This window comes from Anomaloglossus baeobatrachus, chromosome 3 (assembly GCF_048569485.1).
Source record: "Anomaloglossus baeobatrachus isolate aAnoBae1 chromosome 3, aAnoBae1.hap1, whole genome shotgun sequence".
In the NCBI taxonomy this organism is placed as follows: Eukaryota; Metazoa; Chordata; class Amphibia; order Anura; family Aromobatidae; genus Anomaloglossus; species Anomaloglossus baeobatrachus.
In genome coordinates, this window is record NC_134355.1 from 73,467,895 (window position 1) to 73,482,323 (window position 14,429).

The 14,429-nt window shown below is 48.9% G+C and overlaps 1 protein-coding gene across 1 annotated transcript in view; it reads right to left on the reverse strand.

Moving 5' to 3' along the window:
• The window catches only part of RAB1A (RAB1A, member RAS oncogene family), a 52,835-nt gene extending 39,706 nt beyond the window's left edge, over positions 1 to 13,129 (reverse strand). Inside the window, exon 1 of the mRNA XM_075339265.1 lies at positions 12,814 to 13,129. Within this exon, the coding sequence (XP_075195380.1) occupies positions 12,814 to 12,836 (23 nt within the window). The 5' untranslated portion in view covers positions 12,837 to 13,129. The remainder of the gene's footprint in view (positions 1 to 12,813) is intronic.
• Between the last annotated feature and the right edge of the window lie 1,300 nt (positions 13,130 to 14,429).

Genomic DNA, 14,429 nt, shown 5'->3' on the forward strand with positions numbered 1-14,429 from the left:
GTCATACGAGATCCGCATCCAATCAGCACCTGCTTCCTTCTCCCCGCCTTCGGACCAAGCAATCAACTGGACGCGAGTGCAGCGGCTGTGCTCACTTCCTGTTTTAACTCGTTTGGTCCAAAAGCGTGGAGAAGGAAGCTGACGCTGATTGGACGCAGGTCTCGTATGACATCACAACCCCACGCTGCAATCCTGGACACGGCTGGAAGGACGCCAATACGGGAGGAGTGTATGGTCTATTTTACCTGAGGCAAACCTGTGGAATCAGAAAGGGAACGAATATAGTCTCTTTTACCTGGGATAAACCTGTGGAATCAGAAAGTGTTGACCTGGTAGAAGACAACCCTTTTAAAAGCACCAAACCAGGGGTAAAATAATGAAAATAAAATAAACACTGGAGTGGTGCTTTGAAGATAACCTGCTGCAGTAGGAATTGTTTGTATGATTATAGCCAAGTATATTAATCTCGAAAAGGCTCTGGTGTTTCACAGAAAGTTTCCTTTGAAGATTCAGCAGTGGCCATCAGTGAGAAGAGACTCGTATGACGCCGCCCCAGCCGTCTCTTCCCAGCAGGTGATTATCAGGTCCCTCCCTATGTACATATGAATAGCGATGCAGGGAAGAGTCTAGTCTCCAGCTATAGTCCATGGCAGGAACTTCAGTGTTTCCAAGAAAATATATTTTGGAGTCTCGAGCTGGCTGCAAACATTCAGCCAGATTGTGATACATAAAGTCCAATGGCCTGACCAGTCCCTTTTAATGCAGAATTTCTACAAAGGCAAAGACCAATTAGGGGACATAGTAAATTATCTTAGGGAGGCCTAAGCCACACAGCATGGAAATCTGTGAGTGGAGTGCGGGGGGGGAAAAAAAAAAAAAAACCGCATTCCACTCAGACCAATATATACGCATTCCACTCGGACCTATATGTCACCACGCGAGCAATTATTTTCTCAGCCCTAATCGGACCGAGAAAACAATTGCAGCATGCTGCAGGTGCAATGCGATCCTGTTTTCTCTCGCACCCATACAAGTCTATGTTGCCCTCCTCAGTGTCGGGCTGCCCCCCGCAGCTGAGGTCTGCTCGCACGATCGGACCTCAGTCATAGGGACACTCATGACACTCGGCTCTGCTGTACTGCCACGAGCGTTGAAATCAGATGAGTGCAATGCGAGAAAACAATGAGGGAGAGCAGTTGGTCCGCTTTTCTCGCCTCCAGATTCTGGAAGCGAGAAAAGTCGCAACATGCTGCGATTTTCTGCAAGAGCTGTATCACTCGCACCTATTGAAGTGAATGGGTGCAAGAGAAACATCGACTGCACTCGAATGTTATCCCAGTGAAGTGAGATATACGCACAGGCTGACAATGGAGGAGATTGGGGGGATTAACCACTCCCTCTCCTCCGCAGCAGCAGCCGCCCTCAAATTCACAGTTGTGACTCGATTGCAAGATTGTGTCAGTTGCATGACACTCGGCTCACGCTCGCAGATCCTGAGTCGGGGGTCATTAGCATATCGCATTGGATGCCATACCTTCGTGTGAGTCCAGCCTAATAGCAAGTTACTGGAGTACACGAATGGCTTGTTAACGGACACATCATTTTGCAGATAAACAGCACAGTGGTTCACTTTACATCACATGGCAGCTGAAACTTGCATGCCCAAGGCACTCTACTCCTCCATGAACATATGGAACCGACATCAAAGTCTCCATAAAATTTGCCTACATAGCGCAAGCAAGAGTGGATTACATGCAAGCAACAAGTTGACACTAATGGATTATTATTTACATGTAACAACTAGTGACGAGCGAGCACTAGGACGCTCGGTACTTGTAACAAACAGCTGGATGCTTGGACGGGCACGAATCGAGCACCCGAGTATAAAAGTCATTGAGGGACTCAAAAGATTTCCTGGAAAAATGCTTGACTTCCCTGGTACTCAAGTCATGCCAGTCCAAGCGTCCAACTGCTTGTTACAAGTACTGAGCATCTCCATGCTCGCTCATCACTAGTAACATTTCATTCTTGCTGGTACCACTTGAGTGCCACCAACTAAAAGCAACTTTTAAGGCGACAAAACATGTGTCTAAGAGCGTATTCTCGCTTGTCTGCTTATAGCGTGTGTTATCCGAGGGCAACAATCGGAAGTGAATGCTCCTATAAATGCTTGTTAGGGTATTTGATATTTTTGAGTTGCGTAAAAAATAAAATTGGCAGGAGCCTGGCCTAAAAGACACATTGGTGGTCCTTTACCCAGGACTCTGGTCCGACGGCCACTAACTCCTCCTTACTGGAATGTCTTGCGCCTTTCCTAATTAGTAGACCCGATGAAATAATTGAGTCGGCGGACAGACTCAAGATGCCTTGTGGGGTGCACAGAGGAGGCAATTGGGATGGCGGCAGGTAAGAGGAGTTTTGCAGGGTTCTGATCCAGCTACAAAAGGAACTATTGATAGACCAGGGTCCTGGGTATCTTTTTGCTCAGCTCTATTATGCACAGTTTGTAGATGGTGTGTAAGTCATATGAAATAATGACAGCGTGGCAGGTAGTACTATCTGCAGTGTTTATTAGGCCTAAGACACACGGCGTGAAAATCGGAGCGAGTGGAATGCGAGAAAACATCACATTTCACTCGGACCAATATTACTCTATGTGCCAGTACCCATGAGAGATTATTTTCTCAGCCCTAATCGGACCGAAAAAAAAAAACTCAGCATGCTGTGGGTGCAATGCGATCCTGTTTTTCTCGCACCCATTCAAGTCTATGGGCTAGAGAAACATCGCACTGCACTCGCATTACACTGGTGTAATGCGAGTGCAGAGCAAGAATGGCAATAGCATGGCAACGGAGTAGAGCGGGAGATAAATCCCTCCCTCCCCTCCGCAGTGCCGGCCCGCCCCTCCTCAGATGTGGTGCAATCGCATGATTGGACCTCAGTTGCAGTGACACTCGCATGACACTGTTACCGCTAGGTTGCCAGGGTGAGCCGAGTGTCATGGGAGGATCGCAGTAGTCCCCGTGTGGCCCCGGCCTTATTATGCAAAAGGCTAATCAATGGCTTTATCATTGAAGGAAAAAAAAATGGTTTATTAATCCAATGCATAAATCTGGGTGTTGGTTTTATATTTCTGCTGCAGATTCTTTGAAAAATACATGTTGGATTTTCCTTAGGCTAATCACTAATAGCTCAGTGGTCACGTATGATACAGGGCATGAGGGGAGACAGCAGCTGCCAATTCACACCTCTATGACGTTCATACATAACCGTAATAAAGGGGTCACCTCTGATCAATAATGAATTTCAGGTAAAATGAACCTGGAAACCTTTTCCTAATGTAAAGCACTTAGCAGGGCTGAAAAAACAACAGCAAAGTGAAGTATGAGCGGTCGAGCAGAGCTCTGCTAGGCAACAGGCCAGTCTGCCCTGCTACACTTCTATCCGAAATGATTCAAAGGCAAGAAGATCACTTACCACAATGCCCCTTCTGGCTCCACAATAAGCTCGTTAGCATGCCAACTCCATGCAGTTTAACTGCTTAGCTGCAAGCAAAAGCTATGAATACAGGACTGAATAATGCAAGGAAAACTTTACTAAACGACAGAAAAGAGGCTCGGAGAGCGCAGCAATCTTCCAAAAGCCAAACATGTTAGACGGCCTCGCTGTGTGCAATGAAGAAGATAAAGTGATTACCAGCTGCACTATGAATCCTGACCTTGTAAAGGAGAACACTGCAACAAGCATCGGATGCTAGATATAGAGAAAACTTTTACCTTCTATACACCATTCAGATAATTCAACATCTCAATGAAAAACGCCTCCAGGAACAAAAGAGGGCGGACTATAGGACGTGGAACAATGACATCCGAAAAACATATGCAAGAGGTGACCCAACCCTACTCTGAAGCAGAGCATGACAGCCGAGCGGCAGCAGAGCCCTGATGAAGGATTCTTCTCTTACGCCGCACGCCAGCATCCTGGAACAATGACACAAGTCAAGACGCAGATATTTAGGAGGAGGGCAGCACCGCAGGTAGCGCGGACCTTTACTGAGCACATAAGCTCGCTTACAGCAGACGATTAATCTCAGATAATTAAGTTTTCACAATCACACCTATGCCGAGTAATCCTATGAATCCCAATCAGAGAAAAACAACAAGGATTTGTTTTTTACCCTGCACCTTAATAGGAATCTTATTCCAAATGGCCTATTAATATCATGGGGAACCTCATTTATACCATCAGAAAAGGGACCAACTCAGACCTAGTCGCGACGTAATACATTTCCCCCTACACCAGCAGTGACTCGCTGACTTGGCTTCTGCTTAAAGAGGGGCTCATGAAACACCCCTTTTTAGGCTGGGTTCACAAATAGTGGCCAAACGGATATCCAAATGTAATGGCCAATAACAGCAAGGTATTACCCTCAAAGACAGTGCAGCTGCGGCACCACAAGCTTAAATTGTTTTTACAGCCGTAGCGTGAAAATTTAATCTTAAAAGAGGTTGTCCACTACTTTCACACTGATGACCTGTCCAAAGGATATGCAATCAATGTGTGATCGGCAGGGGTCAGACACTCCGCACCCCTAATGATCAACTGTTCTGTGCCGGTAGCAGGAAATGCTCCGTTCCGGAGCTGACCATGATCTGATCGGCCGGGTACTGCACATCCGCCATACTTTCAAATTAATAAGAGGTGTGTGCAGTTTTGTCTGCAGCTGCTATCAGAAGACGAGGCAGCTCCGGAACTGAGCATATCCGGATGGCTGCTGCTGCCACCGAAAACAGCTGATCAGTGGTGGTGCAAAGTGTTGGACCCCGGCCGATCTGACAGGATAGGTCATCAATGTTAAAGTAGTGGAAAACCTCATTAAAAGAAATCTGTCACCAAGTTCTTGCTTGAGAGCAGCATGATGTAGGGGCAGAGACCCCAACGTGTCACTTTCTGGGCTGCTTGCTGGATACCTACCAGTTCTGACTGCGGAGCTCTGTATAACCCCACACGCACTGATAAGCAGCGGTGTACACTGTGCATCGGAAAAAAGATGCCAGTTAGCGGCGAGGCAATTGAGGACTACATACCAGCAGTTTTTCTAGTCCTCTGATGATAATCTGCTGATAAGTGACATTTTAATTAACACTACGCCAAGCAGCCGAGTAATTGACCTCTAGAAACAGGGTCTTTGCCCCTACATTATACTGCTTAGATTACATTGCAAAAACCTGATTAAAGATTCTAAGGCTACTTTCACACATCCGGTTTTTGCTCTGCGGCACAATACGGCGTTCTGCAGAAAAACCGCAACCATTTTTTTTTTACGCCGGTTGCGGTTTTTTTGCATAGACTTACATTAGTGCCGTATTGTGCCGCGGGGGCTTGCGTTCGGTCCGGTTTTTGACGCTTGCAGCAGATTTAGCCGATGCCGCGGCCGGATAGAACGTTCCCTGCAACGTTTTTTACTCCGGCAAAAAAAACCACATTGCGCCGCATCCGGCCGCTGCGGCGCATTTTTCAATGCATGCCTATGGACGCCGGATGCGGCGCGATACGGAAAAAACGCATCCGTTTTTTTCCACTGCGCATGCTCAGTAGCGTGCCGCAACTGGAAAAAAAACGGACGGGCCGCATGTAAAAACTTATGTAAAGGATGCTGTGTTTTCGCCGCATCCGTTGCATAGGTTTCACAGCCATATTGAGCCGCAGTGCTAAAACCAGATGTGTGAAAGTAGCCTTACTTAAAGCAAAACGTACATTTTTTTGAAGAAAAAAAAAATCAGCAACATGTTTTAGCTAGCACACATACAAAATTTTCCAGGACTGTCTAGCTTTTGTGTTTCCTATTAGAGTATATGGATGTGGTATTGTACAGACCCTTTAAGTAACCACAATTTGCTCACCCCTAATCAAAAAGTAAAACCAGATCATGTATTCTGCCAGGAGCATCTTCACTGGCTCATCTATCTAGCAAGTTACATTCTTCATTATTAATCAACTTAAAGTCCGCTTAATTAATGGGTAGTGTGGGGAGGGGGTGTCACTAGCATCGTAGAGCAACAGTGCCCCTCCGTACTCTGCAATCACATCTCACTGCCTACTGGGATCAGATCAACATCCAGCAGGTGCGTCATGTGAACACTGCAGCTGATCAGTGGTTGCTGATTTGCTGCACCATTCACATGATCCGCCTGCCCACCGACAGATGTTTAACAAGCGCTGAAAACAAAAAGGAAAGTAACTTTTTTTTTTCCACCTCCCAATGGGTTGTCAAGAAGTGGAAAATCACTTCAAGTGCATTATGTATCCAGACAACACTTACAAGGTGCAACAATCAAGAAACTAAAAATACTAGATTATCCAGTCACTTCAGTACAGGGGTCTAACCAACAGCCTCAGCCATTAAAGACTAATAGCAGCACCTCTAAGGAAACATTGCCCATGTATAAGCAGTGGCTTCAGCACACTGCAGCCTTGTGTCCCCCCAATCTAGGCGGTTTGGCACTGCCATGTTTCCCATGGTACCACTTGGGAATGGCGTGTGTGGGCTTTATACCCACACTGATCACTGGTGTTACCCTGTACTTTTTTTTTTTTTAAAGACCCTGGTGTACTTGTCACTGACCAATTACACAATCTTCTAAAAAAAAAAAAAAAAAAAAAAAATCCCACCTTAATACTCTGTAGTGGGCAGATCTGAAAACAACCTGATAAATCTGCTTTATGGGGAGAAATTAAAATTTAAAAAAAGTTAGTTTTATTTAACTAAATGGAAATCCTGCTTGTCACCTTTGTGCATGTATTCCAGGTGCTGGAAAAAAAGCCATAGACAAAAAAAAAAAAAAAGCCGCAGAGGCCGCCAGGTGAAAGATGACTGATTTGGTTGAAGGACCCGATTAGCACCGATTGAGGACATTGCAGTCTAAAAAGTAGAAAATGCTGCAAGTGTACACAGAAGAAACTGACCAGAGTATGTAGCTAAGAGATTGATAGATACAGATCTTGTGATCTGTAACAGTCATCAATAGGAAAAAAAACCTGCAATAAATATATTAAAGAGGATGGATTAACAAGAGATTAACAAGAGATACAAGACCACAAGAGCTTACAGTCTAAAGGATCAACAGCCCAAATGTGGAAGATAACCCGTAGGCCCCTTTCACATTGCGTTTTTCTCTACGTCCTCAGGTCCCGTCGGGGCATCCGTCCGGACCACCCCTCCACCACTCTGCAAAACGTGCTCCGGACACATGCGCCCGACAGGGACATTCACTGTTATGGAGCGCACTGCGTTAGCGTGTGCTCTGTTTTGTGCAATTTTGTGCACATATACGTTTCTGCAGACGGACACCCGAATGTAGACCACCTACGTTCGGGTGTCCATCTGCAGAAAGGTATATGTGCACAAAATTGCACAAAACAGAGCACACGCTAACGCAGTGCGCTCCATAACAGTGAATGGCCCTGTCGGGCGCATGCGTCCGGAGCACGTTTTGCAGAGTGGGGGAGGGGCGGTCCGGACGGATGATCCCAACGGGACCTGTGGACGTAGAGAAAAACGCAATGTGAAAGGGACCTTACAGCAGTATGATCTGATCATTAATCTGACACTGACCTGCGGTTGGAGCCTACATCAGGAAATTACAAATAGAAGAATAGCCTTACACATTGGACACATTCAAGTAGGTCATACATTAGTATTTTCAGACATAACATCTGACAAAAATAAAACTATTTTTGTGTGCAATTTCCAAAAGATGGTGCACCAGAATGGCCAACATCATTTATTTTGGTCGGCATTTATCAGGTGTACGGCCACTTTCAGAGGGTGCCTAAACCCAGTGATTAATCCTACAATACAGCATTTTTTAATTATTTATTTTTTTAAGTATACCTTACCACAATGGGGGCAGTAACTGTGGTCCAGCGAAAGCTTTTGGCCAATGATGGGTGTAGCTATGCTGGGAGCAGACGTTGCCGGCTTAGAGCCTAGGGAGGACCAAAAGCTCACAGACCCATATAATGAGACCAACACTACTAAAGAGCCATGAAAGCTGAGGCTTGTTGGACATTTTGCATTGAGGACCCATTCGCTTCGAGTCAAGCCACTGCTGGTAAGATCACAACGAAAGATCCTGCCCACCAACATTGCCATATAACAGAAAACGAGATTGTGCGATAGTTTTTAAATACTATGTAAAAAATTGCTGCATATACATAAAAAAAATAGCATGTAGAACCAGGGTAAAGGCCTTGGACTAATTAAAAGAAAAAAAAATCATCTTAGTATACAAAAAAAAAAAAATAAAAAAAAAAAATGCTAAAAGTGGACTGAACTAACCCTTGTACTACAGAAACTAAATCTGCTGAGTGGTACAAAGTGCTGGTGGTTCACGTCGAAGGAATGCGGGAAAAGATGTGGTGGAAAAAAGAAAAAGGAAAAAAAAAGTAACAACGTAAGCCATAGTCATCCTGAATTAACAATCACTTGATCTGGGCAGGAAGTGTTAACAGCAGCTCTTGGCAGAAGATTGCAAAATCTGCAGTACATGTAATAAGTGTTTTGCAAGAATCATGTGACACACATCTGACTCGCTGCTCCAGTCACAGGGGGTCTTCTGCCACCCTTGTGCCGGCTGCGACCCCTGTATCCAGTGTGTCTATATCTATCTCCCCATCCTGCGCTCCGGTACAGAGCTACCACTTCCTGTGTGATTCACATGATGCAGGCCGGCAGACAAACAGGTTTCCGTTTCCCTATTCCCCATTAGGGCAGAGTCCACAGTGACAGCTCAGTCCACGCTGTAGACGGGTCATACGGGCAATAACCGTTACATAGTAAGGACCGAAACACTGCAGCCTGGATCACAAGCTTATTTCACTATTTTTCAGATCTAGATGCCAGAATCAAGGCGGGGGCTAGGAATTATCCCATGATGGGGAGAACACAGGCATTTTTTTGACTTGAAGAGCTGTAACACTGACCACACAACCCCTTCAACCAGAATGTGGCCCAACGCTGCCATCATCACCACCAGAGTAAAGACAGCAATTAAAGGGATTGTCTGGTCACATGATACTGACAAACTAGGGCAGCCCGGTGGCTCAGCGGTTAGCAGTGCAACCTAGGGCAGCCCGGTGGCTCAGCGGTTAGCAGTGCAACCTAGGGCAGCCCGGTGGCTCAGCGGTTAGCAGTGCAACCTAGGGCAGCCCGGTGGCTCAGCGGTTAGCAGTGCAACCTAGGGCAGCCCGGTGGCTCAGCGGTTAGCAGTGCAACCTAGGGCAGCCCGGTGGCTCAGCGGTTAGCAGTGCAACCTAGGGCAGCCCGGTGGCTCAGCGGTTAGCAGTGCAACCTAGGGCAGCCCGGTGGCTCAGCGGTTAGCAGTGCAACCTAGGGCAGCCCGGTGGCTCAGCGGTTAGCAGTGCAACCTAGGGCAGCCCGGTGGCTCAGCGGTTAGCAGTGCAACCTAGGGCAGCCCGGTGGCTCAGCGGTTAGCAGTGCAACCTAGGGCAGCCCGGTGGCTCAGCGGTTAGCAGTGCAACCTAGGGCAGCCCGGTGGCTCAGCGGTTAGCAGTGCAACCTAGGGCAGCCCGGTGGCTCAGCGGTTAGCAGTGCAACCTAGGGCAGCCCGGTGGCTCAGCGGTTAGCAGTGCAACCTAGGGCAGCCCGGTGGCTCAGCGGTTAGCAGTGCAACCTAGGGCAGCCCGGTGGCTCAGCGGTTAGCAGTGCAACCTAGGGCAGCCCGGTGGCTCAGCGGTTAGCAGTGCAACCTAGGGCAGCCCGGTGGCTCAGCGGTTAGCAGTGCAACCTAGGGCAGCCCGGTGGCTCAGCGGTTAGCAGTGCAACCTAGGGCAGCCCGGTGGCTCAGCGGTTAGCAGTGCAACCTAGGGCAGCCCGGTGGCTCAGCGGTTAGCAGTGCAACCTAGGGCAGCCCGGTGGCTCAGCGGTTAGCAGTGCAACCTAGGGCAGCCCGGTGGCTCAGCGGTTAGCAGTGCAACCTAGGGCAGCCCGGTGGCTCAGCGGTTAGCAGTGCAACCTAGGGCAGCCCGGTGGCTCAGCGGTTAGCAGTGCAACCTAGGGCAGCCCGGTGGCTCAGCGGTTAGCAGTGCAACCTAGGGCAGCCCGGTGGCTCAGCGGTTAGCAGTGCAACCTAGGGCAGCCCGGTGGCTCAGCGGTTAGCAGTGCAACCTAGGGCAGCCCGGTGGCTCAGCGGTTAGCAGTGCAACCTAGGGCAGCCCGGTGGCTCAGCGGTTAGCAGTGCAACCTAGGGCAGCCCGGTGGCTCAGCGGTTAGCAGTGCAACCTAGGGCAGCCCGGTGGCTCAGCGGTTAGCAGTGCAACCTAGGGCAGCCCGGTGGCTCAGCGGTTAGCAGTGCAACCTAGGGCAGCCCGGTGGCTCAGCGGTTAGCAGTGCAACCTAGGGCAGCCCGGTGGCTCAGCGGTTAGCAGTGCAACCTAGGGCAGCCCGGTGGCTCAGCGGTTAGCAGTGCAACCTAGGGCAGCCCGGTGGCTCAGCGGTTAGCAGTGCAACCTAGGGCAGCCCGGTGGCTCAGCGGTTAGCAGTGCAACCTAGGGCAGCCCGGTGGCTCAGCGGTTAGCAGTGCAACCTAGGGCAGCCCGGTGGCTCAGCGGTTAGCAGTGCAACCTAGGGCAGCCCGGTGGCTCAGCGGTTAGCAGTGCAACCTAGGGCAGCCCGGTGGCTCAGCGGTTAGCAGTGCAACCTAGGGCAGCCCGGTGGCTCAGCGGTTAGCAGTGCAACCTAGGGCAGCCCGGTGGCTCAGCGGTTAGCAGTGCAACCTAGGGCAGCCCGGTGGCTCAGCGGTTAGCAGTGCAGTCTTGCAGTGCTGAGGTCCTGGGTTCAATTCCCACCAAGGATGACATCTGCAAGGAGTTTGTATGTTCTCCCTGTGTTTGCGTGGGTTTCCTCCCACACTCCAAAAAACATACTCACATGGAACCTAGATTGTGAGCCCCAATGAGACAGTGTTGCCATTGTATGTAAAGCGCTGTAGAACAGCACTATATAAATGAAAAAAAATATAACCTATGCTAAGGATAGATCAATACCAGATCGATGGGGTCCAACACCCCCAATAATAACCTCCGACGAGATGTAAACACTTTGACCAGAGCTACAATGCGCCACTGTGTGTAGTGGTCACTGCCGGGTCCTACAGAACAGCTCCAAATATATATTAAGGAGAGCGCCGCAATATTTTGTGACCTGAGAAACCCCTTAGAACTGAATAATTGTGGCCAGAAGAGTAAAAACAGAGCCAGGAAACCAATTTATAGCTGCAATCAATGGCTGCTGTGAGGTTTTCATCTATGGATATGAAACAAAAACTTGCATTTGCTGCGAGGTGGATAGCAGGAGATTGTCCGCTGTTATCAGCCATTTCAGTCAGGGGAGAGGCTACGGTGTCAGGATTTCTCTCTCGTGAATCCCACAATCCCAGACCTGAAGGACACTATCTGATCGGATGCCACTTTCTGCTTTCTCACCCTCGACCCCAAAATATTACCCCCCATAGGTGTGCATACCAACCATACACTAAACTTTCTTTTGTGTCACCTCGTTACGTGTCACACACATGCTCCACCCCTGGGTTTCTTGGATGGGAAAGGGTCATAGACCAAGTGGCTGCAAAAAAAAAAAAAAATGTATATTGCCATTCTCGACCCAAATAAAACTTGCCAAAATGTCCAAGACCGACCGCACAATGTTTTGTGCAATCGTTCTGTCCACAGCCATCTCGGCCGCTTCTACCCACGTATACGAGCGCTTGCTCGGCCAGACTCAGTGGTCTGACGTGTCGACCGGCACCTCATCTCAGGGGGCACAATGCGATCAATACGTAAGACACCGCCCCGACCATTGGCTGCCGCTCCCCATATACATAAGGCCGAACCTGTCCATATCGGAGCATTTAGGCCATATTAACCTAATGTATATGGGGGGCTTGAAGGGTCGGAAGGGGGGGGGGGGAATAAAAAAAATATAAAATGGCAAACCACGAATAAGCCATCTAAGTGCAGGCCAGATCAAGATGAAACTGGTGGTGAAACAGAAAAATTGGTAAGAAACCGTCAATTCTTTACATGTGTTAGAAAAAAAAAAAATGGACGTCTAAATGAGGCCTCGGCCGAGCTCACTACCACCCCCATCAGCTGCATTACCAGCCCGCCTCAGGTTTAGTGACAGATCCTAATGTAAACTACAAGGTGCCGCAAGCTTGTATGTAGCAGAGCTGTGTCACCCATGTAGCACAATTCACAGCGCATAGTGTGTGAATCTAATGCATTACCTAGAAGACAAAGAGAAAGCTACAGGGGCAGGTTATGGGATGGTTGTATGTAGCAGAGCCAGCTGTGTAGCGTGCAATTTACATAGGACTGCAAATAAAACGAAGACATTACCTATAAGAGAAAACAAGGGGTTAGAATATAGTTGTATGTAGCAGAGCTGAGTCAGTCGTACAGTGGGGAGTTTACATAGGACTGCACATTACCTATAATAGAAGACAAGGGGTTATGGGGCCGATACAGGGAGGAATATATATGGAGTTACATGGGACTGCAGGTAGGAGCAGTGCAGGGTGTCTGAGGCCTGCACACGCTCAGCTCTGCTACATCCGGGCACACAGGTGACACATGCAGTGATGGCAGAGGCCTGCTCACACCGGCAGGCACAGGCCGCAGCGCTGGTTGCCGTGACAGGGCGGCTGTGTCCGGGTGGGCGGTGGTGTGCCCGGCGGTGCCCTCGGCCCATGGTGCCCCTCACCCCACACACAGGACATGGCGGATACTCACTACTCGGGATTCATGCTGGACATGTCACTGAGCTCCCCGCCGCTTCTGCAGAAAACACACACACACACAAAACACCGGAGACCCGACGCCTGCCAAGCAAAACCGGCTCCGAGAGCGAAGATTTAAAAACTAAAAAGAAACCAAAAGCGACAATGTAAAAAAAAAAAGAAAACCAACTATTCACGAGCGCTGCACTCCCCCCAACGGCCCGGGAATAGCCCCCCAAAATAAACCAACAGAGCCACCGCAAGCCCGAGCTCTCTGTAACCCCAAAATGGCTGCCAGCCGAAACCAGGAAATAGTGAATCCTCCAACTCAGGAAGGCTTCGTACTGCTGACTGAAGGCCGGCCCCGCGCTGCCTTCTGGGAAATGTAGTCCCGCTGTGGCCGCAAACACTAGTCATTAGCAAAGGCGATGGGCGGAGATTAAACTGCATTTCCCAGGAGTCAATGGGGTAACTCACGCATGCGTAAAACAATGCCTCCCCCCGCCCCTCAGCAGTTGGCCGGCCCCTCCCCGCTCCTTGTCCTGGTTCCTGGAGGAAGCGCCGGCTCCCCCTAGCGGATCTGCTTGATTGGGCTGACGTCACCACTGAGACGTGGCAGCTGCCGGGCAGGTCCAGGGATGAGCCGGGCCAGTCACGGGAGGGGGCGGCGGAGAAGCAGCTGTGCTCATGGCTGCAGTGGACTCATTGATTATTGCAACACGTCACCTGACCGTGGCATCTTTATGGAGGTGACACCGGGCAGCTTTATCTGGCTGCTTATCCCCATGTATCGTATCCCATGGGCTATCAATCCACTGCCAATGAAAATTGCAACAATCAGCAACCGATTATTATAAAATGTGCATGGAAATGGGAACATTGCAACCTCAGGGCCATTACTGAGGCTTCCGCTTATCATTTGTTACACTTTTTGGCTACTTTTATTAAAATCTGCTTTATACAACTGAAAACGGGGTGAAATCTGCGCTAAAAATCCATAACAGAAATTGAGATGCTGCAGATTGTAAAATCCGCACCGCCTATCATCTCCCATGTAGAAAAAAAATCCACGCCGCCTATCATCTACCTGACTGGTACCATAGCGGAGACAATCCGCACCACCTATCACCCATCATGTAGAAGAACATCTGCACCGCCTGTCTATCATCCATCATATAGGAGAAAATCCGCACTGCCTGTCTATCATCCATCATATAGGAGAAAATCCGCACCGCCTGTCTATCATCCATCATATAGGAGAAAATCCGCACCGCCTGTCTATCATCCATCATATAGGAGAAAATCCGCACCGCCTGTCTATCACCCATCATGTAGGAGATAATCCACACCGCCTGTCTGTCACCCATCATGTAGGAGATAATCCACACCGCCTGTCTGTCACCCATCATGTAGAAGAAAATCCACACCGCCTGTCTATCATCCATCATATAGGAGAAAATCCACACCGCCTGTCTATCACCCATCATGTAGGAGATAATTGTCACCGCCTGTCTATCACTCATCATGTAGGAGAACATCCGCACCGCCTGTCTATCACCCATCATGTAGGAGATAATTGTCACCGCCTGTCTATCACCCATCATGGAGAGAATCTGCACCGCCTGTCTA